Source organism: Pipra filicauda, unplaced genomic scaffold (genome assembly GCF_003945595.2).
Source record: "Pipra filicauda isolate LSUMZ 115617 unplaced genomic scaffold, ASM394559v2 scaffold11_size5308982_pilon, whole genome shotgun sequence".
Taxonomy (NCBI): Eukaryota; Metazoa; Chordata; class Aves; order Passeriformes; family Pipridae; genus Pipra; species Pipra filicauda.
This window is the reverse complement of record NW_024103652.1, coordinates 1822425-1847049: the sequence shown is the minus strand read 5'-3', so window position 1 is coordinate 1847049 and position 24625 is coordinate 1822425. Positions and strand designations below refer to the sequence as shown.

The 24625-nt window shown below is 39.1% G+C and overlaps 1 protein-coding gene across 3 annotated transcripts; it reads right to left on the bottom strand.

The window, feature by feature from the left end:
* Nucleotides 1–22: 22 nt before the first annotated feature.
* Nucleotides 23–23365, bottom strand: COCH (cochlin). Of its 3 annotated transcripts, XM_039386393.1 has the most exons (13): nt 23133–23149; nt 22223–23052; nt 21900–21997; nt 17489–20803; nt 16988–17144; nt 10712–10845; nt 9466–9531; nt 8571–8615; nt 8336–8483; nt 6446–6549; nt 4832–5058; nt 2479–2995; nt 23–1795 (listed from the first exon to the last, which is right to left on the bottom strand). In XM_039386393.1, exons 4-13 carry the CDS (start codon nt 17583–17585, stop codon nt 1620–1622), a joined length of 1671 nt encoding a protein of 556 aa, XP_039242327.1. In that variant the 5' UTR covers nt 17586–20803; nt 21900–21997; nt 22223–23052; nt 23133–23149; the 3' UTR covers nt 23–1619. The 3 variants fall into 3 exon arrangements, with proteins under 3 accessions (XP_039242327.1, XP_039242328.1, XP_027576483.1); XM_039386394.1 differs by lacking the exon at nt 23133–23149 and having other exon boundaries at nt 21900–22554; nt 23008–23034; XM_027720682.2 differs by lacking the exons at nt 17489–20803; nt 21900–21997 and having other exon boundaries at nt 23008–23052; nt 23133–23365.
* Nucleotides 23366–24625: the final 1260 nt, after the last annotated feature.

Below are 24625 nucleotides of genomic sequence, written 5' to 3'. Positions count from 1 at the left end.
ATATTAAAACAGATAGCAGCAGTCCCAGTTTTCTTGCAGTATGTATTTCTATAAAAAGTTTATAAACTAAATGAAAGAAACTTTAGCACAAAGTTGATACAGCATATGAATTTATACAGCAAAAGCTGAATACTCTTATCTATAAGCACATAACAAAATTAAAGATAACAATTACTAGAAAAATACAAGGCATCTTTGCCATTTATGTTTAGAGTAATATATAGTCAGTTATATGTTCTTAAAAAATGCATAGCAAAAGCCTGATGAATACAATCCCTTCTGTGCCACTCTGTAACTACTAGAAATTTTACAATCTATATTGGGAAAAAAGGGAAACCCCAGACTGATAGGGAAAGTGCTGTTTTGTTTTCTACTATATATTTTACTTGCAAACCCCCTTTATTTTCTAAATACTTGAAGTATGTTATTCACACCAAGAATCTGGGATAACTCTGTGAATATCTCATCATTTTAACCACATGTGGGTGTACAAATATATCAATATTACTAGGTATGTAATCAAATGAAAGCCTTTTATCAAGAAAACTATTCTTTCATCTTCAGAAAACCTCACACAAAAAGATGTTTTTGCTATCCTTATGAAGTTGTTATTCTGTGAACTACTAAATCCCACTTAATATGTCTGCCTACTCTCTTCTAACCATGTAATCTGATATAAATCAGTTAGGTTTCAAGGTTTAAGATACCTTTGGATTTGAATTTAAATGCTTTCAGTCCCCATTGTGTGGTCTAATTTAATCTCTTGGCCTAAGATTCCTGTATCTGTCTAGCCAATAACAACTTTGTTAAATCAAGACAGTACATGGCAGTAGACAGGAAATATCCAGTTGTCAGTTATATTTGGAATATCACTGTTGACTTCAGTGGTGCAAGAAGCAGTAGTAACAGCTAATATTTTAGGATCCAGGTTCTCAAAGAACTATTGTGCCTTAAATACCTTTCAAAATCTGTGCCAAAAGAACCAATAGATCCACAGAAATCTGTGCACAGAAGTTAAATGACTTTTGGTGTAAATTTTTCCAACCAGATGGCAGTATCATTCACAATAGCAAAACCCTAAGTAGTAAAAATAGACTGTTTTAGCTACAATCTGTTATATCTTTTCTTAAACTGCCTGGCAATAATGGATGTTTTGCAACTGGAGCACTGAAAGTACTTCATGTTACCAGTAGAACTCCTTGAAAAGATGCAGAATCATAAGCTACAGAAGGCTTATAGAAGATGGTACCTTGTGTTTAAAATTATATTATTTTTGGTAAGAAGATATCTAGCAAGAGGCAGAAAAAAGTCAGAGCTGTATGATTTCCTCTGGATGTCTGCTATCCTTAAGGGCATGATATGCATAGCTTTAAACTTTGGGATACTATGTACCTATTGAAAATATTAGCTGTTGGCCAAATTTTGCACTTCAGTATCAAGTACAACTTCTAACAAGCTCACAAGAATCCTTGACTGATTACAGAAACAAAAAGTAGCCCTTCTTCTTCCTTTGTATTATGATAGTATAGATGAGTAAAAACATCTGTACATTAGAGGGACCATTTCAATTTCATGATTTTTAGTTTCAAAGTAGTAATAGTGAACAGCAGATTTTTTCTTTATTGCCTAGAGTCCAAAAAATCTTTACAGATGCTTCTAATAATATCAGGAACCATCTGCTCCAATCCTGTGAACTCCCTGGTGAAGAAAGTATGAGACTCTCTTGGTTCAGAAGCCATGTCTTTCAGATCATCCAGAGGTGCCCAGGCAACACCGACAGAGAAGACTGTTATTCCTACAAAAGGAAAAAAAATTGTTAAGGCCATTTTGCCTGTAGATACAAGAAAAACAGCCATTTCTACATTCATGAATTAATCTGGATTGAAAAAGTATGTTTCAATATCTGCAGTCTGTCAAAGGTAATTAGAGTTTGCCACTAAATATCAGGAATTAGAAGATTTGTCTCAGGAAAAATCATGAAGGAAATATGAGGTATTGTAAAAGCTAGTGTCTTAGTAGTTTTTGTAGTGACACACATGAATGCAGTAGTTACAATATCAGTCTTGAAACACAAGTAACACTGTGCAAAATAATTCTGAAAATGAGTTTGGTTCCTTAGTGCTTAGTGCTTCAAGCATCATCACTCCAATGAGCTTTTTGGCCAAAACTGCTTATTCCTTTCCTAGATGATGATGGAGCTTCACTACTTGGTTCTTTATTCTTACTCTACTGTTTAGAGAAGTAAAACTGGGTGTATGTTGTTCACTAAGCTGCCATAAGTGAATCTATGCCTACCTGGCTCTGTAATACTGACCGTTGGGTTTTTTGTCATCCTAATGGGAAACGGTTCCTGGGGGCTTACATTTTGCTGAATTCAAAGCAGGTATTATACTTTGCAAAGTTTAAAACCTTAACATTTACAGTAGAGCAGAAACAAGATGGACCAACTTGCACCGCTTTTAAAAATACGTAATTTACCTGCTTTTTGTGCAGCTGCAGCAGGTCCTCTAACATCATCATAAGACTGACCATCAGTCAAAACAATGAGGAAATTTTTATTAGGTCCATCTTTCACTGGCCCGAACACATTTCTGATCGTGAAAGAAATTGCATCCCCAGTAGCAGTGCCCCCGCTCATGTAGCGAATGTTCCGGATAGCTGAGAGGACCTTTTCTTTAGTGACGTGGTCTGTGAAGCCGAACTCAGGGCGCTGGTCATATGTGAACTGCACAGCTGCCACCTTGGAACCGATGTCAGAGATCTCAAAAGCCTTTGCGACGTTGCTGACAAAGTCCAGCATGAGGCGGAAGTTGCTCTCTCCGACGCTGCTGGAACCATCGATCAGGAAACAGATGTTGATGGAGTTGTAGCATGTCTTGCTACACAACATCTGCTCGTGGGAACACAGTTTTTGGACAAGAGGTTTTACGTATTTGGTAGTACCAAACCAGGTGGGCATTTGGTAAGAGAAGAAGCCGTTGGTTCGACAGACAGCCTGTTGGAAAACAGTAAGTCAGTGGGTGGATGCTGACAGACCAGTTGAATGGATAATAATTGGACACCTATGATTTTTCTTTCAAAGGCAGGTTAGTGGAGCCTCATGGTGGGAGCTTGGGGTGGCTTTTTTGCTTGTTTGTCTTGACAGAAACTGAGGACAAACATCTGCAGTTGAAACCACTGAAAGCTGTAATATAGCTTATTTTACCCAGGAATAAAGCCAATCCTGCCCACAGGCTCTGGACATTTCAAATAATTTAGCTTTATTCAGAAGAACATAACAACTCTGAGATTAGCTCAGCTGGTTAGAGCATGGTGCTAAGAATGCCAAGGTCACAGGTTTGATCCCTGTATGGACCGTTCTGTCAGGAGTTGGATTCAATGGTCCTTGGGGGTCCTTTCCAAATCAGAATAATCTGTGAACTGAAAATAATAATTATGTTTTGTGAATGTGAACTGAGTCATGATACTGCATAGCCAAAGGATTGAAAGTTCTGTATTTTTGCTAATCTACTGAAAATTAGCCTCTGTGCTTTCCCTTGGAACTTGGTAAGACCTTTATTTTTTTAATCTCTACCCACAGACATAGAGTGGGTAGAAATACAGCTCCAGGTGATTCAAAGTAAAATTTCTTTTCCCCTAGCTTCCATAAGATGCATGTAAAGTACAAGGTAATTAAGAAAGGAGTTAAATTTAAAAACTAATCTGGCTAAGATCAAAACACAGAAGGGGAGGGCAGGCCTCAATCACTTAAAGGTCATGTCTTTCTGTGTCTTTGCAGGGACAGACAGTGATAGTACAAGGGAGAAGGATGGTTTTAAACTAAAAAAAAAAAAAAAATTAGGTATGCTATTAAGAAGACATTCTTTACTGTGAGAGTGGTGAGGCACTGGAACAGTTTGCCCAGAGTAGTTGCGGATGCCCCATTCCTGGAAATGTTCAAGGCCAAGCCTGAGCTAACTGGTCTAGTGGATGGCATCCCTGCCCATGGCAAGGGAGTGAGGACTGCATGATCTTTAAGGTCCTTTCCAACCCAAACCATTCTATGATGCTTCTATAAGTACATAAGGGTTGGACCTGCCTGCAGTACCTCTGGGATGAGCAGCTAGGTCTCCTACACCTAGAAGAAGCAGAGCTGTAGTGCTTCATTTTGTTCATGCCATTTCTGCTGAAATGAGACATCTAAGACCTCCTTGTGGAAAATGAGTGGGTTTCTCACTGCAGAGTAAGTAAAGACCTAGTAATCAGAAAGCTGATGTGAGAGTAGGTGATCAGTGTTTGAATTCAAACAGAACAAGATCCAAAACTGCATCCAAGATGAAAGTCTTGTACATAAACTTGCTAGGATATGTTTTTCCATATTTTCTGTCCTCTTTGTAGTGGAAGTAAGTAAATAATTATCCATAGAGCAGGTACAGGAAGATAGGCCTCTGTCTGCCATTTCAGGAAAGGGAATATATTGTATCAGCATTTCATTGCTTTGGCACATTTAATCATACCTGAGATAGGGGAATTTCCTGCACTGAGAGTCTTCATGCAAATACAAAGTCCAGGAACTGCAAATTGGCCAAGGCTCTGAACTGGGAGGACAGTGATACCTTTGTGTGGACCCTTTAGCAGAAAAAAACCCCCCAGTGTTTCTTTAACCTTCCTAGTGTTATTCTTTTAAATCACTTACAAGCAGAGAGAATTTCATTGGATGGTTTGAGAGAATATTTTTATATCTATATAAGTTATTATATATACATATATTAGTTAATTAGAATTTTAGTGTAAAGTACATTCTCCAGAATTATATTCACAACTGAAAAACAAATAATTTTTTTTTTCTTACTTTGTCAACAAAACCAGTGTCTTGTACCATTCCCAGCTCCTCTGTTGTGGGTTTTGCTACAGATACAATGAATACGTTGACTCCAAATTCTCTGGCCACTATGCCGGCTTCTTCTAAATCATCTGAGGGCCAGCCATCTAGAAACACTACAATGATCTTGGGAATTCCTTTCCGTGCTCCATTTTCCAAAGAGAAGAATTTCTGAGCTGTGTGCTTCAAAGCTTTTCCTTGTTTTGAACAGAAAAAGAATATGAAGAAATAACACATACAATGATGGTATGTTTCAGTACCAGTTTCCTGTCTGAAATTGTGCTGGATTTATGCTATGATTACAGGTTTAACCCAGTGTAGTATTGAAATGGTGTCCCTGGAAATTTGATAAAAATGAAGCTTCAGCAACCTCTAAGCTAAAAACCAACTGCTCCAAACCAACAGCCCCAGCCAAAAAAACCCCAACAAACAAAAAAACCAACAAACACCCAACTAAAAAACACCACAACAAAATCCAACAAAAAACACAGATAAAGCTAAGGAAGAATTCACTGACTTTTTTTTTTTGCCCGTGGGTCTAGTTTTGTACTAGGAAGTAGATATACTGGTGCCTGCCAAGTGAATTGGAAGGAAGACACTTCACAAGCTGAATTTAGGTAGCTCCTGTACTACAAGGTACTTGGAGCTCAGTTTCCTCATTTGGCTGGTTTTGGCTGGGATAATTAATTCTCTTCAAGGTAGCTACTAGGGGACTGCGTTTTGGATTTCTGTGGAAAACAGTGTTGATAATACAGGGATGTTTTTGTTGTTGCTGAGCAGCTCTTGCACAGTACCAAGGCCTTTTCTGCTTCTTGTACCACCCCGTTAGAGAAAAGGTGCACAAGGGAGACACGTTTGGGACAATTGACCCCAACTGACCACAGGGGTATTTCCATATCATATGGTGTCATGTTCAGCATATAAAGCTGGAGGAATAAGAATAAAGGTGGGGGGACATTCAGAGTGGTGACAAGAACTGTTATGTGTGCTGAAGCCCTGCTTTTCTAGGGATGGCTGAACACCTACCAGCCCATGGGACATGGTGAATTGACTCCTTGTTTTGCTTTGGTTGTGTGAGTGGCTTTTGCTTTCCCTACTAAATTGTCTTTATCTCAATCCGTGAATTTTCTCACTTTTATCTTTCCAGTTCTCTCTCCCACCACCAGTGGCTGTGTGGTGCTTGGTTGCTGGCTGCTCTTCACAATCACTTACTACTTACTCTGTGTTTATTCTAACTCTTTAATTAGCCACCCAACAAGAAAGAAACACTAAGCCTTTTATGAATTTGTCTCAAGATGTCACTCTGTTACTAGTCAAACGTCAACTACTGTTTAAACAGAGGAAGAAATATTTACACTTCTACTCCAATAAAATGTGTAATAAGCAGCCCTAACTTCTGAAAATGAAATGTAAGATGTGGCCACATTCTAGTGGAAAAACACTGAACCTAATTAAGATAAGTGTGGCATCTAAAACACTTTCTTACCTATCTGAATTATACAAACGTCAATATACACAAACAAATGGACATATATAAAAATATGTAAAGCAATAATTTCTATTTCAGTGGAAGTATGAACTCACCTGTGTTGGAATTGCCTCCTCTGAACCCCAGTTCCTTTATGGCAAATAAAACTTCTTTTGCAGCAGTGAAGTTTTTCAGATAGAATTCAATTTTTGGATATTCACTGTGTAAAAATAAAATAGAGTAATAAGGTTTGCAGTTCACTTTTCATATTGGTATGGCATTAGCAAGCTAAATCACACTTTGAATAATTTTACTCTTGGTAATATATATTATTCTCTGTATTTTAAAATAGAAGTATACTCCTTGCTTAGTAAATCTCACAATCATTAGCAAGAGGAATTATCTACCTAAATGGGTAAATTAAGAACAGTCTGATTCTTATGTTTATCAAACAGCTGAAAACACTTGGTTGAAAACATATAAAGAAAAAAAATGAACCTGCTAGACGTTAAAGTAAACGCACCTGTGTAATTAAAAATCAGCAGAGTTTCTACTATTTGTATGAGAAATAACTTCTTTAAAAAATATCTGCACAATGCAGTTTGAGTTATTTGAGAAGTTTTAAGTTACGCTAGCTACTGACTCCATGTAAGAAATGAAAGATTTTAACTACGCTGTTTCCAGATTTCACTTTTGATTTACAGTAGAAAACAAAAAGAAATTAAGTTATTTTTGCCAAGTGAAGGGCAGACTGATAAACACCTGCAAGCCAAAGAGCTGTTGCTATGAGTAAATGGCTCAATTCTGCATCACAATCACTAGAATGAACCCTTGTGCCAAGCAGAATAACTGTTAAAATGGTACATTTTGAGCTATAAAGATTATTGTTTGTAAGATTAATTTCTAATGAAGAGTTGAATGTTCAAGGTGCTAAACTGTTTACTTTCTCCATTAATTGGTCCTCACCTTATAGTATATAAACTCAGGACAGCAAGAGTGGAATTCATTTCCCCTAGCTTTTGATGGACAGAAACTGGATTTTTCAGGATGCAATTCATCACATCCTAAAAGAGGCATGCAAAGCAGTTCAGATGGTTTGTGCCACAAATGTGGCCTTTCTTTCTAGTGACTGCAACAGCAAGCCTAGCTAACTAAATCAGACTCAGGTATCTATCTACTCTGCAGTTGCCTAAAGGCAGGGAGAGGAACAGACTTTAATGATGAAAGAAAGATGTGATAGAGAAATCCTGTGCTAATCTAGCAGATGCTTCATTTTCTTGGAATAAGTGAGTTAATTTTGATAATAAGTGGGTTCTTTATGCTTCCTTTTTTCCAGATGCCATAGCCAAAGTGGTTAAACCTTGGAAAACTGCAATTGCTGGTCATTAGCAAACTAAGCTATGGCTCAAAAAAACCTTCTGCTAACATGCTGGATGTTCCAGTGGCTTTTAGACTACACTCTGTGAACATACATAGTACGGTTATACTAGATGATCTTAAGGGTCTTTTCCAACCTAAAAGATTCGATGAACTGTCTTTAAATAAGCAAGAGACCAGTTAAAATTTGAAAATATTAGCTGTAGTAACCTACAGGTTGGCAAGATCAGTTTTTTGTTTTGTACATGTACATAGCCGTTTGTGACAATTCTCTCTCTCTACAGTTTTAAAAAGAACCATCTCTCTCCTTTGCAGGGTGTTTCCTGCTGTTCTACTAAGATGAGCTACAAAGCTGTCAGCAGCCAAGGGGGCTGTGAGAAGTCCAGCTGTTCCCTCTATCCAAATACCAAATATCATAGAGACAGAAAATGTTCAAATTTGTCATGTCCCCTCACATGGACATCTCAGTGTAGCACAGAGCAAACAGTGCTACAGCTCAAAAGAGTTTGCTTTCTCTTGTTATTCATCAACCATTATGGAGTGATATTGTTCTGCAAAATAGGAAGTGATATATTAATTGATTTCTCTAACCAGTGACGTGGTTGTATTTTGTGTAGATCTGTCGTTACCTGGCCTGTACGACTCCAACATGAGGCCCTTCTATTCCAATTCCCAACATTACAGCTACTTTTCCAACAAAGTTCTTCTGCAGATTAAACCTACGTTGGCCAATGTTGTAACTTCCATCGATGAGAAATGCAATATCAGCTCTACAGTCTGTGAACATCCAAAATAATTGGACTTATTAACACCAAGTAAATATTAGGATTTTTCTTTGCAAAAGGTAAATCTGTGTATTCTTACCTTTGTTTCCAGCTTTTTTATCAAGAGTCTTCTTAGGTCTTTTACCTTCAGTGAAGAAAAGAGCATGGGTCATTTAAGAACAAGATGATGAACGGACCGAAATAAACCAGAAAAAGCTCAGACTCCAAAAATTACAATGCAAACTATCCACAGTAGGACTGTCAATCAGTTTAATTATTAAAATTGCACTAGTACTGCTTTGCTTCCTGGAGAATATTCTTTTCCAAATGAAACAGTTTAACCTTCCTTTCTACACCTGCCTGACTGATTACTGAATCATACAAAGATGGGTGGATTTCTGTATCTCACCGTCCTAAATGCTACTATTTCTCAGTTAGCAATTTTGCTGTACAATGCACAGTATTAATAGTTTGGAAGCAAACTATGAATTAAACTGTAAAACAAACGGTCTATTCACAAACAACATCCAAATCCAGTATTTATATAGCACTAACCTTCATAAAAATTGATCTAGCCTTTTAACGCAGCATTTTCTGTGGTGAAATTCACATAACAACTAAATTTTTGCTACACAGCTCTCAGCTGTTGAGCAGTTCTGTAAGAACAAATGCTTTACCTTTTTCTTCTCTGTTACTTAAAAAGAACAAATATCCCATTAGCTCATGAACTCTTACCTTTCTTTATCTGTATTACTTTTTCAAATTCATTCAAGTTTTGTTTTTAATTTACATGAACACTACTGAAATCATAATCAATCTCCAAGATTACATGATTCTTCTTTTTTCTGATGAAAGATATGCTGCAAAACCAGATATTGTATGTTTTCTTCTTTAAAAATAAATTAATCATATGAAACATGTAATTTTAGCCAGGGATTCACACTCTGAAGCACATCATATCACAAGATGCTTCCCTTATTGTGGAGACCTCATACCTGTAGAAGGACGTGCTGTTGATACCGATCGTCCAACTGCTTCAAGTGCTGTGTCCTTGGTAGCTGCTAAAATAAGAATACATTTACAGTATTTTAGTGTATTTAGGTGATGTTTGAAGAACACTATTTCCAATAATCTTTCTTCATCATCTGCCATTAGCTACTCTGGGAGTAGAATATGAGTCTAGACAAACCTTCGGTGTAATCCAGTATTGCACTCTTTGTTTTACAGGTAATTAATTTCCGCATTTGAAGCAACAGCAGCTGATGCATGATTACAGCATACTTATTTGATGAGAGATTTTGAGCTGTAGAAGCCATTATTTCTTTATTTCTAGCAGATGAAGTCAGGACTTGATCTGGAGAACTGAAAACTTTCACCCTCACCAAAAGCACCTGTGATTCCAAGTTCTTAGCTATTAACTTGCTGTGGGCACCAACTAAGGATTACTAGTATCTTAGAGATAGTAGGTTAAATCTTAGCTGTGTAAACAATAAGAACACATTAGAGAGATCTGTTTCACAAACTTTGAAAGAATATACCAGAAAACACATATGCTTTAATATTTTTGAAACCACAACATATACAACCAATATGCTTCTGCATATGATTTTATGAGGGTGATTTAGCCTCACCTGAGTGGCAAGGCATGACAACAGCTTTGCAGCTGGGGACACTATCTCAACTATGTGACAAAAAGTTCTGGAAAAAAAGCCACTATGTCACACTGTAGCTTAATGACCGCACATCGCATGTAAGTTGACATAATTGATATTTTTTGGAGGGTCAGTGTTCTTTTTGCAGGGAATGCTGTACAAGGTCTTTGAAGGGTCTGACAAGTGCTACTGCCTGCACAAATGCAGGCAGAGTGAGAGAAGGGATAACACTATATGGCCTGAAGTGGTAGGAGGACCAGACTGCAAAGTCAGGATCAAAGCACGGACTTTGACTGGCTTAAATTGTCATGGAACTGTCAACTGCCTGCTATCAAGTCATTACATTCTAAATAACGGATGCATTTTTATGTATCAACTTCTGCTACAGACTAGCTAGTCTAGCTGGAATGGTTTTTCTTTAGGAAACCAGAAAAATGAAGGTAAAATAATTAATTAGAAGTTAAAAATACTATTACTACACATCAGATAGCAATCACATTTATTTATGCATGGAGCACTGAAGAAGGTTCCTACAGTTCTATCAACATTTCAAATACAGTTTGCAGAATAATAAGTGTGATCCACCTACGAGTCACTGAGAAAGATGAAGCCCATCTAGAGAGCACCTGAGACTGGATCCCGTTGGCATTTACAGCAGGGTAGTTGTCCTGTCCTGGGAGAGTCTTTACCCTTACAGCTCCTCCTGCATTGGTGATCACACCCCTGAGATACAAAAAGAGTTTTTATGAATCAGACATTTTAATCACAAGAAAATGCAATACAGTTGTACCATCATTAGTATATTTTACACCAGCCTCCTGAAAAAGATGCCATATATGCAGGCAGTTGTGTTTAGGCTAAAACAAGCTGCAACTTGCTGAAAAGACCTTAAAAAAGGCTATTCTACACAGCATCACACAGACTTATTAAAAAAAAAAAAAGATCAGGAAAGCCCAAAATTCTGGCAGTGTTTAGACTAATGCAGAAGAGTGATGTTTCATATCAATTCCTAAGTGAAATTCTGAACAGTTCAGATCTCTTTTTATGTGATACTGAAAGAATATTTATTATTTTTAGAGGCCAGAGGTCAAGGCTGAGCTTCTCTAAGAGGACATAAAAGCTTGATACTTTGCAGTACTTGGGCAGGTACAGTGCTGTGGGAGACAAGTAGTAATTTCAAGACTATTTAGCACAGCAATGTGCTCCTTTGTATTTACTTTTCAATTTTGTTTGGCTTTCTGCTTGAAAAGAGGTCCTGACCTAATCTGATTTAAAACATTGTAGAAGAAGAATAATCAAGACTACAGTTTAGAAAACTTTGCATATGTTTCTGGTAATATGAGCTTTGGGTATCTGTGGCAAAGGCAATTTCCACATCAAAGCTCTATGTGGATTGCTGTTAAAAGACATTCCTCCTTCATGGATGTGACTTGTATTTCTAAATGCAGCTGTGGTTATATCTATTATCATAATCTTCCAAGCTACAAGAATTAAACAGTTTCAAACTATACAGATATTTTCTTATCCAGGAATACTGTGTAGAATATGGAGACAAAGGAGCTTTAGTAAAGTTACCCTGAATGAGTTTAAAATCAGATTATAAAGTTGGCAAATACAAACAGCACTTTATAGTTCTTTAAAACAAAAGTGAGTGAAAAATCAGACCAGAGCTTTTAACTGGTTAGTTTTAAATGACAGGAAAATTCAGTAAGTTGAAATCATCTTTAAGGAAAATAACATATAAATGTATTTAGAATATTTCAGTCTAATTAGAACGTAATTTTCTTCTCCAGTGCCTGATTCTTTTTGGCATTCAAGCCTTCACTAGTGTCTCAGTCTTAATGGATAAGGAAAGGTGTCAAAAATAGAGAATATGTGTTTAATTGGAACAGTTTCTAGTTTAAGTTTGTACTTACAATTTTAGTGAAGCTACTTTAGGCTTACATCAGCAAACCTGATCTATGCCCAAGTTAGCTCTTAAGAAGAATTTAGTATCTCTTCCCACTTCTTTTGTTGTGGACTCACAACTTTGAGCAGTGGCTGAATTGAACTCAAGAAAATGTTCAGTCTGAAAGCTCAACCTAAAAATTATTCTGGAAACAATGTTTTCAGCTTATTTTATTGCATCTTATGCAATGTTGTCTATATTGTTCCATTTTGTCTATTGGTCTTTACATTTTAATTCCCCCAATTAAGTAATTAAATATAATTAGTAATTCCGGAGAAAAATAATTATCTACCTAGTCTCCATTGAATTTGGAAGCTTCACACTGAAACTGGAGTAGATTTATTTGCTCCTTATCTATTTGTTGAAAACATTTGATTCTGTATTTAAACACAGGTCAAAGTTCTATACTATCTTCTGAAGATACAATATTTCCATACGACAGCTCTGCTATTTTTAATTCAAGTGGGGGCTGATATTAGAAGTAAATATAACATGAACTGTAGCTTTATGGAAGTTATTCCTCCTTTCTTGCCACTTTGTTCTGTAGGTGAGTTAACAGTTTAATCCACCCTTTACAATCTCATCAGTTTTACCTGGGCTGCTTCTTCAAGCAAGTCTACTCAAAATGCATACTTATATGCTGATGTGGAATAAATCATATATTGTCAGCCTACCTTTGCATTCTGAATCAGATCAGCAAATTCCCTTCTGCAATCATTTATGATTGACTTTAAAAGTGATATCAACCCTGTGTAGATCTGCAGTGGTTTTTAGAGTGAAGAAGTGCCCATGCCTTTCCTCAGAATGACTTATGTCATTATAATCTGCTTTGAGTTTTGCTGTTGTGCTTTGCCGCTGTGTGATTGACTTGCGTGCCATGGCTGTTTTTATTAAACGGGAATCTGCAGATTGTCCAGGAAGCTTTCACTTCCTTACTCACTATGTTTCATGTTACTACCAGTGCTGCTTGACAGCAATTTTATATAAAAGCTGCAGTCTGTTCTCTTGGCTAGCTTCATTGTTAATAACAAATCACAATTTATACCTAAGCAGTATTTTTCACTCAAAAATGGACACAAATTAAACAGAAAAACAGACACACAAAGCAGCAATCCAGTACCTCACTGCACAGTAGCTCATGAAAGAAAGTATACTGGCCAAGGGCAGCAGAACGTATGGAAAGGTCTAATGAAATACAGGAATTTCAGCCAAAACATACTTAAAAATCTGAATTGAATTGAGGTAAATCACCAGATGAAACTGAAGCTTTTTATGAGCCTCATGCACTTCCTCAAAATAAAGTGCAAGAACTGTTCATTTGCACTCTCAGAGAAAGAGATACAGGGCTTTGCTGAATTTTGAATGCATTTTTCATGTAGTCTGCACATCAAAACTGATGCCTAGACCACAAAGAGATAGCCATGGGAGATGAGCCTTACAGAGGTGTCTGCAGTCCGTTTATCCTCTGGGACTTTAGACAAGGCAACTCAAGTAGCTGAATTCCCATTTTTCCTTTCTACTATTATCATCTGCCAACTCCTTCCACATAATCTGCCTTTCTTAATCACTCCAAGAAGCATCCTTCTCTTCTCCAAACTGCAGTCTCCTGCTGCTGCCTGATTGCCATCAATCACTAATACGCAATTGCTCAGCATTTCCTCCAGCCCCCTAGATTCTTTTCCTTCTGTTTTCTCTGCAACCCTATTGCTTTTGGCAAAAAGAAGTTAAGCAGCAGAAGCAGGCTCTATACCAAAGTTTCCCAGGGAATCTACAGCTGCTCAGAAATCCCTCTGGGAAGACAATATTTTTGTCAATATTCTTCTAGCAAACACTAGGGCAGCTCAGGTGCCATTCATGTCTAAGGGCACTTTGTGACCAGCTTGGTAATACCATGATATGCTTTTGTTAGACTTGAGTTCTGGGACCTCGATGCTTAATTAGAAATGGTTTCACCCTGTGACTAGTTAGGAAGGTCATGAAAAAAAAAAACCTCACATGCCTATTTAACATCTAAATACTATTACATTGGGCTAGGTTTCCATTTAGATGAACTGGCACTAGAACAGAACTACACAAGCTGAGAACCTAGTCCTTCATTTGACCTTCTGATTATTAATCCAATTAATCACTCAGTGGTAGATTTAACTTCATGCCTACATAGCATGAGCCTGGTAGGAGGTTCTCCATTCTTCCCTTGACAAAATGTTTTATTCTTCTGCCCAGAAAAAGGACAATATTAAACAAATATTCTGTTTCCTGAGAGTAATTACACATAAGATGAGAGAAAAAGCCAAATATAACAAACTAAAACAGGCAGAAAGCTCATTCATCTCTAGCACACAGAATTATTTGTAGCTGAATTCTGCTAAATTCTTTTCATGCATTATATAGTATTTTCTTGTGTTAATAACTGCCTCTCAGTAATGGAACTACTCATAGGAATAAGCATTACTTGATTTATGTAAAATTAAGGGATCCAGCCTCAGTATGGACCCAGCATGCAAACTGAAGTGTATGTGGAACAGACTCATGCTCATACAATCATTTTCAGTTAAAAAACCCCAACCAACCAACCAAAAGCACTGCTCCCAAGACTGATGCTTCTTGAAATGGTGAGTAGTTGTCTGACTGCTTTCCCTTAGACAACAGCAGGCACTGTAGGTGGCACAGGGCTAGTACTCAATGGTGCTGAAAGGTACAGAGCTATGCTGCACTCACCATGCAATGAAATGGAGAGCATACTTAGTTTTAAACTAGGTGTGGTTATTTCGGTTATTTGGAAGAAATTTACAAAATTCTCAAAGCACACATCTTCTTACATCACAATAACAGCAAACTAAGGTGATTACCTGTTAGGAATATCTTCTTGAAAAGTTACTTTCACACTTGCATTGCAAGACAGAGCAAGAAGGTTTTTGTTCGGTTTTGTAGCCTGCACTGTAATTAGCTGAGAACTAAACAGCTATTGCCTGTCCTCCATTCATCAGTCCTTTTTTACCAGGGCCAGTATTTATGGCTGCTAACAGCTGCAGCAAAGACAACAAAATGGTCTCATGTAGCAAATTCTATTCTGAGTATGAAAGGCCAAAAGGATTAGTTGCCTTTAAGTTTGAGGCTGTCTTCAAAAAACAGCAGTCCTCCTTTATTCTGCTTTTTCAAAACACTTTACTGCAGTCTATCATATTCAGAAGGCTTGAACAATGTTAATTTACATCAATTCTGGAAGACATAGATTAGAAAGGTGAGTATATTTTAGTCTCTTTGTTGCTATTAGAGCCCTCATTATTCTCACAATGTCTATGGAGACAGACTGTTAGATTCGGGATTTACAAACAGGGCTACATATCTCACAAGTAGTACAATTTATATGGATTCTTACTATGGAAAAATATTGGTTTTTCCTTTTGTAAAGTATTCCCCAGCTGTGATGGAACCAAGTCCCAGCAGCTTTCGTGGTGGGATTTCTCTAACAGTCACAGACACCACTGGCATGGGAGGTTCAAGAACGCTGCCTAGTTGAACTGGTTAGAAACTTCTTGTCTTTTCAAACTGTTCAAGTCTTTAATTTCTGTAGAAAAAGTCTTGACAGCAAGAGCTTTTTTCTCTTTAAGTAAAGACTTCTTTGGCAATCAGTAATGAAACGGAATGTTAAAATAAATGGCTACATCACAAAATACAAACACAGTCTTAGAAAAACTGACCATGGAAAGAAATCTCAGTTTTCCTCATTTAAAAAACAAACAAACAAAACACCCCAACAAAAACAAACAAAAAGCACAACTCGCATTTGATCCAGACATTCTTTCACAAACTTTTTCTATATACCTAAACAAGGAAAAGTGAAATACCAGAGCTTAATTTTTTTAAACACTCATGCAGACGCTTAAAGCACACTTAATTGAGGCTTTCTTTCTTTTTACAGAAGCATCAAAAGGAAGCCTGTCCAGCAATAAAATACACATGGAGACATGTAATTATATTTGATACAAACTCTAAAGCTTTAAAAAACAAATACACAGACCCCCACAATACCTTCTAAGCTCTCTCTGGCTCCTCTGGTAGTACCTTAGCTCTTAGTCTCCTTTACAGCATTTGAGAAATTCCAGACAGTTTGTACTCAAACCCCCTCCTTAAATCAATTTTTTTTTTAAAAAGAAGTTCATTTTAGTTTGGAGTTTAAATACTATACAAGTAGCCTGAATTTTGTAAGTCTTATTAAAAGTTATAGAATTTTAATTGATACTTTAAATGAGATTCTGGATAGTAATGACAGCACCCTAAATATTATTTAAAATGCTTAGCATATTTTTATGGCATTTAAAGTATCGAACAATTAATAATAACTCCAAAACCCCGTTATTTTCCTCCTTTATCTTCTAGTAATTAATTTCTTTGTAAAAATTTAAGTCCATAGTTGTAGGGTTTTTTAAATAAAAATAGTGATAGCTTCAGCAGCACATCGATATATTCTGAAATAGTTTCTTTCTGTTTCTTGAGGATAAAAGCCCCGGAGACTGAAATCATTCCTCCATTTCTTTCAAACAGTTGACTTAAGCTTTTAAGAAAGTCAGAAATCTGCTTTTATTCTCTAATTAGTTACTATTTACACTGTATTCTTCCATATCTACTAGTGACACAAATAATTTTATAGTGAAAGTCAATCTGCTGCTGTACCATTTTAAAGAAAGTCAAAGTGGTTTTCAAGAGCACTTAAACACGATTCAGATAACTTGCAAACTGTCCAGACATTCTTTATCTTGTTCTCTTTTCTCCTAATGACACTCTTGTTAACAGGATTCACAAAGCCTAGAGAGATCTTTATTATGATGGCATCAAAAGATTAAGATTTAAAAGCACAGCAAGACTACAGACTATATAAATTCACTTAACACATTGATTAGCAATCATTTGACTTACCTGTGTATGGCAGCTCCACAGATACTGGAGAGAGAAGCATAAATTCCATCCCCAAAGACATAAAATTGCCACAGAGGACAGTTTGCTGGGCAAAGGACATCTTCTGTCCCCTTTCTAAGGTCAAGTCCTCTTGTAAAGCACGTGATAGCAGTGGCAGCTAAAGAGAAAAGAACAACTTTTGACCTGAAAAAATCTAAGGGTTTTTTGTTGGGATTTCTTTTTCAAACCTCTCTACAGTTTCCAAGCTTAAAGCAATGTTTGAATTTGAAATTAGGTACAATGCCTGTAAAGATGTCTTTGGAGCTTACAAATGTGCAGTTATGACAAGGAAGAACACACTTTATTATTTATGGGAAAGAAGTGGCAGGAAAAGCTGGGAAGAGTAAAAAAACCAAAAACAACCATGAGCAAACAACATTAAAATAACATTCAAGGAATATTACATGAGGAAAACCAATTCACATTTATAAGTTTACTACAGAAATAGAAGGACAAGAAGACCTTGGAAGGCTGGTGGACCACTGACATGGGTGGCACTCTCCGTGGGAGAAATTAAATTATTCTGACATCCCCACAGTAATCTCCAGCCGTAAGACATCTATGAATCACTTAGGAAATTCTGAATCTTCTCTTTAGTGGTATTCATGAAGCAGGCTGACAGCAGTATTCAGCATTTCCCTTAGCTTCTGCAATAAATCCAACCGAGGCCAGTGCAGGGGAAAAAGAAAAAAAAAAAGGAATACCCATCTTCTTGCTCCAGTAGTACAGTAACATCTAGAACATTGATATCAATTCATTACAATGAAGTTTACATCTTAATTGTTGTGCAAAGGACTCTCAGAATCACACAGTGAGACAAAAGTTATTTATTCAGCTGAGGCACATGAATTTTTTTTTTTTTTTAAACAGAACTCTGCCTTTTTTTCTTAGAAGTTGCTCCTCAGGTTATCATCATTAAGCTTTCACTGCTCTTGCCTATGTGCAGTGTAGGTGTGCAGACACAGATTTATATCAGTATACAATTTTGCTTGACAAACATGCTTTTCACTTTGAAAACATAGAGGTCTTTTATCTTGGAGAGTTACTACCAGCCTTTTAGTACACAAGACAGAACATTCAGTTGGTCTGGTAGCACAGCAAATTAGGGTTAGATCAATACCAATTCAGCATCATAAGTCCAACCCGTGACTGGCTGTTTATTCTGAACTTCCTAAGGACACATCTTGCCCTTGCTGAGTACTAGAAGGTGCAAGAACCTTTTCTGTATGCATTTGGGATATTACTGTTTCACAATATTATGATGAAAGCTGACAGAGGCTGGCCAGTGTATCAATGCATACACCATAGCATTATATCCCAAGGAGAGCATGTTTCAGGGATCAGCGATATGTCTCTTACCCGCTTCCCTGCCCATTGTTTTCACTCTTACCCTAGGGTGTTTACTGACACCAACATATGCTGCTTGTATTTGAAAGTATTTGGAACACACACTGTTCTTCATCGGGGATGGAAAAGATCACACCTCCTGCTAATCTCACTGACTTTGGAACTGAAAAGCAGAGCAGTTGCAGTCAGAGACGTACAGGGAAGTATGTCTGTTTATTCTGGCTGCATAAACAAATACCTACGTTCATCAACCATGCATGTAGTTCTACTACTAAATATATATAATTCCCATTAATGCTATACTGAAACTATTTTAAACTACCTAATCACATCTTCCTGAAAAACTACCTAATCACATCTTCCTGAAAAACTACCTAATCACATCTTCATGAAAAACTACCTAATCACATCTTCCTGAAAAACTACCTAATCACATCTTCCTGAAAAACTACCTAATCACATCTTCCTGAAAAACTACCTAATCACATCTTCCTGAAAAATCTGTGCTGCTATCTGTTAGCACAAAGATGGGACTTATATATGCTAAATCTGTCTAGATAGTCCAGAATAAGAAAAAAAAGAAAGCAGTAAGCACTTCTTTATTTTTCCCTTCTCAAGATAAGAGTTGTCTACCTAGCTAGACACTGTAAAGTGATTTAATCTGCTTCTCAAGTATTCTAAGAAATAAAGAAGTTTCTTTTAGGACTTAGTCTTACCTACCTACATCCTCTCTGTGCTCAATCTTATACATTTGCCTTAAAAACAAAAGACAGAAAAATCAAGCAGAATCACCACTGTTTATACCTAGAAGCTCCATATTTTCATTGTTACAAGTGCTATATTATCGGTGTTATGCTAAAAGAAGTAGATTTGTTTTGCTGTTTTAAGTCCCCTAATCCTTCCATGAAAGTTCCACGAGTGTTTTTGGTAATTACTGGGCACTGATCAAGTGATATCCACCAAATGACAACTAGCAAGAGCACCAGAATTAAACAGCAGCTGTAAGGCTGGAAATCCTTGGAGAAGTTCCTGCAATGAGCACCACTGGTACTCTCTGCTTTCACAACTTTGCTTGTGCCACGCACCCTGCAACATTTTTCCAGCCTCTAAAAGTGCAAGACTCCCCAGGAAGTTTTAATTCCTGTAGTTTCTAACGTACTGTACTTGACTGAATTCCTTGGTCGGCTGTGCACACAAAGACAGTACTTAGACATGTCTAGTTAACAAACACCTTATCACTTGGAGATCTGTATTTCCCTCATCACCAAGTACTTACTAATTACTATCATGTGGAAGACTAATATTTTGCATAGCACAGGAGACGAAGGGGAAAAAAATAATCTTTCTGTGTTTTACCTGGCAATGAAAACACAGAAATCCATGGTAGCCCAGCCACGGGATTTTAATGCACTGGCAGCCTAAAGGGTGTCACCATCCTTGTCTACGCATGCGAAGCAGGCTGCTGTGCAAACTGAAGAGCTGACACACCGTAGCTAGGGGTTTTAGCAGTCTATACATCAGTTGGATCAGCACAGAGGTAAAAACACACACTTTGAAGCACATAACATTGTTAATCCAAAAGCAACAATTTTGGTTTTCTGTGTAGGTAGGTACAGTTTTCTATAAGCCATAACTCTGTAACTGAGACTAACATTAGAAATGTTAAGTGCAGTATCAAAGTGAAAGCCATTTTTTTTTACTACCACAATTAAGACTTACTATATCAGCTCTGCAGTGAATTTCTTTCCTTTTTGTTAATGCACCATCAACCACTCAACCCATAAAACCACAAGCATTCCATCGCAAACAGGGAAATGTATTAACGAAATCTGAATACTAGAAAATATAAAATAGTTCTTTGCCAGCTTACATACTAATCACTCTCACAAATTTCATATGTGATATTACTATTAAAATTGGAGAAGGTGGTTGTTTTTTAATCTATCCAATATACTTCAACATGGCAGAAACTGTCAAAGAGATTATTTATGTATATATATAAAGTAACTGAGATAAAACCCACGTGTTTTAATCACTGGAATTTAAAAATTTCAGCAGTAGCAGTGGAGGCATTTCTCTGGATGCTTATGTGATGCAATACTCTAAATCCAAGTATTTTTGGAAGAAGGAAATATAAGCTTGCAATTTGTGTAACTTATGTCCCTTAAAGGATTCAGTCCTAGACTCCTACCCATTCTGGACTCTGTTGAGGACTAGAGACCTATGCTCTGTGACAGAAAATTAGGCCTTCAGAACCATAATAAATTGGCCATCATCCAATCCTGTTAAGACACACACCCGTCAAGCTTCACAGAAACACACTACACCAGGGTATCCTATAAAAACAAAGTACAGAGAAAAGAAACTGTAATTCTTCCTGATTTAAGCCATATTTAAAGGTAGGGATGAATGTCTTCCATCATTGTTGACCTAAAAAAAGGGAAAAAAAAAAGCAAAGACTCACTTCTCTCCTCAAACAACCAGTTTTCAATCATTCCGTCAGTTTCCATCTTTTTGATGCCTCTTCACATTTTGCTGTGAATAGCTGCTGCTTATGTCAATCTATGAAAGTTCTCACTTAATTTTTGACACAAGTCATTGCATTAAATTATTCTAGAAAAATAAAATCCATAGCCAAAATCTGAGCTTCTCTAATCTTCAAGTTTCCATGCATTGCTTTGGGAAAATAGAGTTTGTTTATGCAAAGTAAAAAAATTCTATGTACATTCTTACAAAATATAAAACAGGGGTTCCTACAAGTAAGATTGCTTTATGAGCTGTAAAATAGAGAAGTACATCCCTATAATGCTTCCTATTCCTTTTAATATTTGGTATTATTTTCAATACAGGAAGACTTTAGGTCCCTTTTTATCTTGAGGGTTCAAACATGCCTGCTTTTTCTATCTTACACAAGCAATCCTCCCACATACCTTATCCATACTTGAAAAAAATGGACATACTAGTAAACCTATACTTGTTTATATTTTAGAAAATATGTTCACAGATTACATGCTAATTTATGCAATCTCAATTACCTATCTTGATGTGGACAAGGGCAATGGAATTTAAAGAAATCTGGTCAGGGCTATATCATTCATTTCAGTCTGAGACTTGCCCTTTTCTGATCAGTGGAAGGTTGCTTACCATCACATGCCAATGTTCACCCACCTGCAGAGTCTCATGTATGGTAACCACAACTGTTGAACTTGGCAGTATTTGTATACACTCCAGTGGGAGCATAAAGGAAGTTTTAAGATTTTCAAAGATCTTCCCAAACATTATGAGCCTAAATACAGTAGATTTTTGAGGAAATTAATGTTCTTATCGAACAACAGAATTTAAGCACTTTCATAAAAAGTTCCTGCAAATCTTCTAGTTCAATAACCAAATGCTGCTGAATTTAGGCTCAGAATAATGGTAAAAGATAACATCTTACAGAAACTGTTCACATTTTATAGCATAGTCTTGTATCAATATTCCATTTTGAAAATATACCCTTAATGCTATTTTAGCTGGTTCCAGATACCTTCAGGTTACAGTGGCTTCTCCAACCCTGGAGGAAGCATCACAGAAAACTTTTCATTTGTCTCCTGCCAGACTGTCAGCACTTCATCTATAATGCACCTGTAAAACAAAAAAGGGAAAGGAACTGGGGTTGGAGTAGGTTTCCTATTGCTGTGCATTTTTTCCCTTTTTTAGCCATAGCACTCCTGTCTCATGCAGCTTTTATCAGTTTAGCACAAAAGAATTTTCCAAATCTTTGACTGAACACAAAATGAGCAGCAAATCCTGCTTCTTAAGAGCTGAGAAATCACGAACAACCATTCAGAAAAGCTTGAGGTCACTCACCTTCTGTCTGCCAGGCCTGCATCTGGAAGCACATTCTTCTGGTAGCTCCTGTCCTCCCTTGGTGAAAGACTCCACGGGAAGGGGCAGACAAACTGCTCGTGTCCTTCTGCCACATTATTTCTTCAACTGCTTCCTATGGCTCCTGGTTCCCATGGATTGATTCTGGCTCCAGGAGAGCCTGCTCTCCAGCAGCAGGGAGGCAGTCCAATAGAGCATGGTACAACAGGCAGCCCCTGCAGTACCCTCCTAGGCATCCTAAGTATGTTCTTTTGCTTTTCGGGTCAGAATAATTGCAGGGCAGGTTGAAAGTGGTTTTAATTAAATTCCATGGTCTAAAATACGCCAGAAATCCTCAAATTACCAAACACTGTACGACTGCCTTTATAACACACAAAACACACTCCCACTCACTCTTGCTACCGGCACTCTCCTCGATTGGAACGTTTGTCATAAAGGCGCTGCTTCACCTTGTGCCAGGAAGGTGTTCTCACCCTCGCCTGGAAGCGTTCCCAGACATCCTCCGTGCCCCTCTGCAGCTTCCCCCCGGCCGGCTCCGCGCAAACCTGCCCTGCGGCCGCACCCGCGGCCCCTCCGCGGCAGCACCCGCACCCCGCGGCGAGAGGCAGCAGCAACCGGGAGCGCCGGGAAGGGCCGGGCCGGTACCCGCGGCCAAGCGCCCCCCTGGGCGCCGCCACCTCTCGCCGGGGCGGGCCCGGCCGAGCAGAGACGGTCCGAGGGAGAAACAACATCCACGAGATGCGGAGAGGGGAGAGCGGCCAACTCACCTGAGCTGTCGCTCCCGCGCACAGGACTGGAGAGCAGAAAGGAGCCTGCGAACAGACAGGGAAGGGGTCGGGGCGCTGCTCCGCGCCCGCCCCACCGGCCCCCAGCCGCTTCCCACCATACCCACCGAGGAGCAGGGGGAGCCACATGGCAGCGGGGCGCGCCCGCACCGCCGGGCAGCGCAGAGCTGCGGCGAGGAGAGCAGCGGAGAGCAGCGGAGAGCAGCGGAGAGCAGCGGAGAGCAGCGGAGAGCAGCGGAGAGCAGCGGAGAGCAGCGTGCCGGCCGGGTCACCGCACCGCGGGCTGCCGTGCCCTGTTCGCTGTCCCGCACCTCCGCCGAGCGGTACCGCCGCCGGCAGCCGCGGCTCCCACTTTAAACCTCGGCGGGCGCATGAGCACTGGGGCGGGCGAGGGTGGTCGGGGAGGGCGGGAAGGAGGGAGCGGGCACACGGGGCTGGGCAGCCTCGCCGCCAGGCCCGGCAGGTGCTGCTGTCCCTCCCCCGCCGCGCCCCCCCCGACTCCTCCCGCCGGGATCGGCGGCTCAGCGCTTCCCTAAGCAGTCGGGTCCGCTAATTCGGCCGCTCCGGCAGTGGAGGCGCGCGGACGTTCCTGTGCCCGGCGAAGCGCCTTTGCAGTTTGCCTTCCCGGCTCTGCCCGAGCACCCCTCGATATCCCCTCCACCCACAGTTCTCCAACACCTCATGTCAGGTATCTTTACTCCAGATATCTTGGGAAATGCGAGCCAGCTATCAGCTACTTTGCCACAACATCTGTCCCTCCCTCGAAGTTGAGCGAAGTGGCAAAGCTGTCCCGAGCACTGCGAGGTGTTGCCGAGGGCGGGACGGCCGCTCCTCCCGACCCGCGCACCCCCGGGCCCGCCGGCCGCGGCCGCAATCGTGCTGGGCCCTTACGCCGTCCCTCTCGGCACTGCGGAGGGGAGTACTGGGGGATTTAAGCCTGATAAATCATTCGAAGAGATGGAAATACCGGATCCGGCGTTTCGAGTATCGTTTGTGTTTGGTCTAAAATGTTAGCGCAGATATTGCAGGTGCCTTTCATTTAAGTAAAATTTTGTTTAAAGTAAAGAAAAAAAAGGCAAAACCAAACCCACCACAATCCCCCGAAAACCAACCAAACGAAAACCAAACCAAACCCTCCAGTTCAGAGCCTACTCCGTTTCCGCAGCTCAATGCACCCACGCATATGTGGCGTGAAGTACCGGCTGGCATTGATGTGCACTGGGCAGGTCACTTGGGAATGGCGGGCAGAGGTGCTGGAATTTCAACGAATGCCTTAAAATTGCTTTCTGTACCATCCGCCAGCATCGGCTGTTTAATTTCTACTGGGACGGCTGTTCCCAGAAAAGAACTTTTAAATATAAATAAGCTTTCAGACCTCATAGGAATTATGATTTGCCGGGGCAGACAATTAAGTGAGGGTGGGTGTTGAAACCAGCTCTGGGAGCTGGTTCTTTGGGAGGGAAGCTGCTGGTCAGGGCAAATCGCTTTAGGGTTTTTTGGTTTGTTTTGGTTTCTTTTCTTTTTTTAACAGGTCGCATAAAAATGCGCTTTGTGGAGTATCTCTTCGCATGATCAAAAATAAATATATTTGAGAACTCTG

Bases quoted from the DNA above. Each gene is read 5' to 3' on its own strand.
- COCH (XM_039386393.1), bottom strand. From the start codon at position 17,585: ATGTCTTACGGCTGGAGATTACTGTGGGGATGTCAGAATAATTTAATT. The intron at 9,532-10,711 runs GTAGGTGGATCA...TTCTTATTTTAG, and splicing joins TTCATCTTTCTCAGTGACTC to CAGCTACCAAGGACACAGCA. The intron at 5,059-6,445 runs GTGAGTTCATAC...GTTCAAAACAAG, and splicing joins AGGAGGCAATTCCAACACAG to GAAAAGCTTTGAAGCACACA.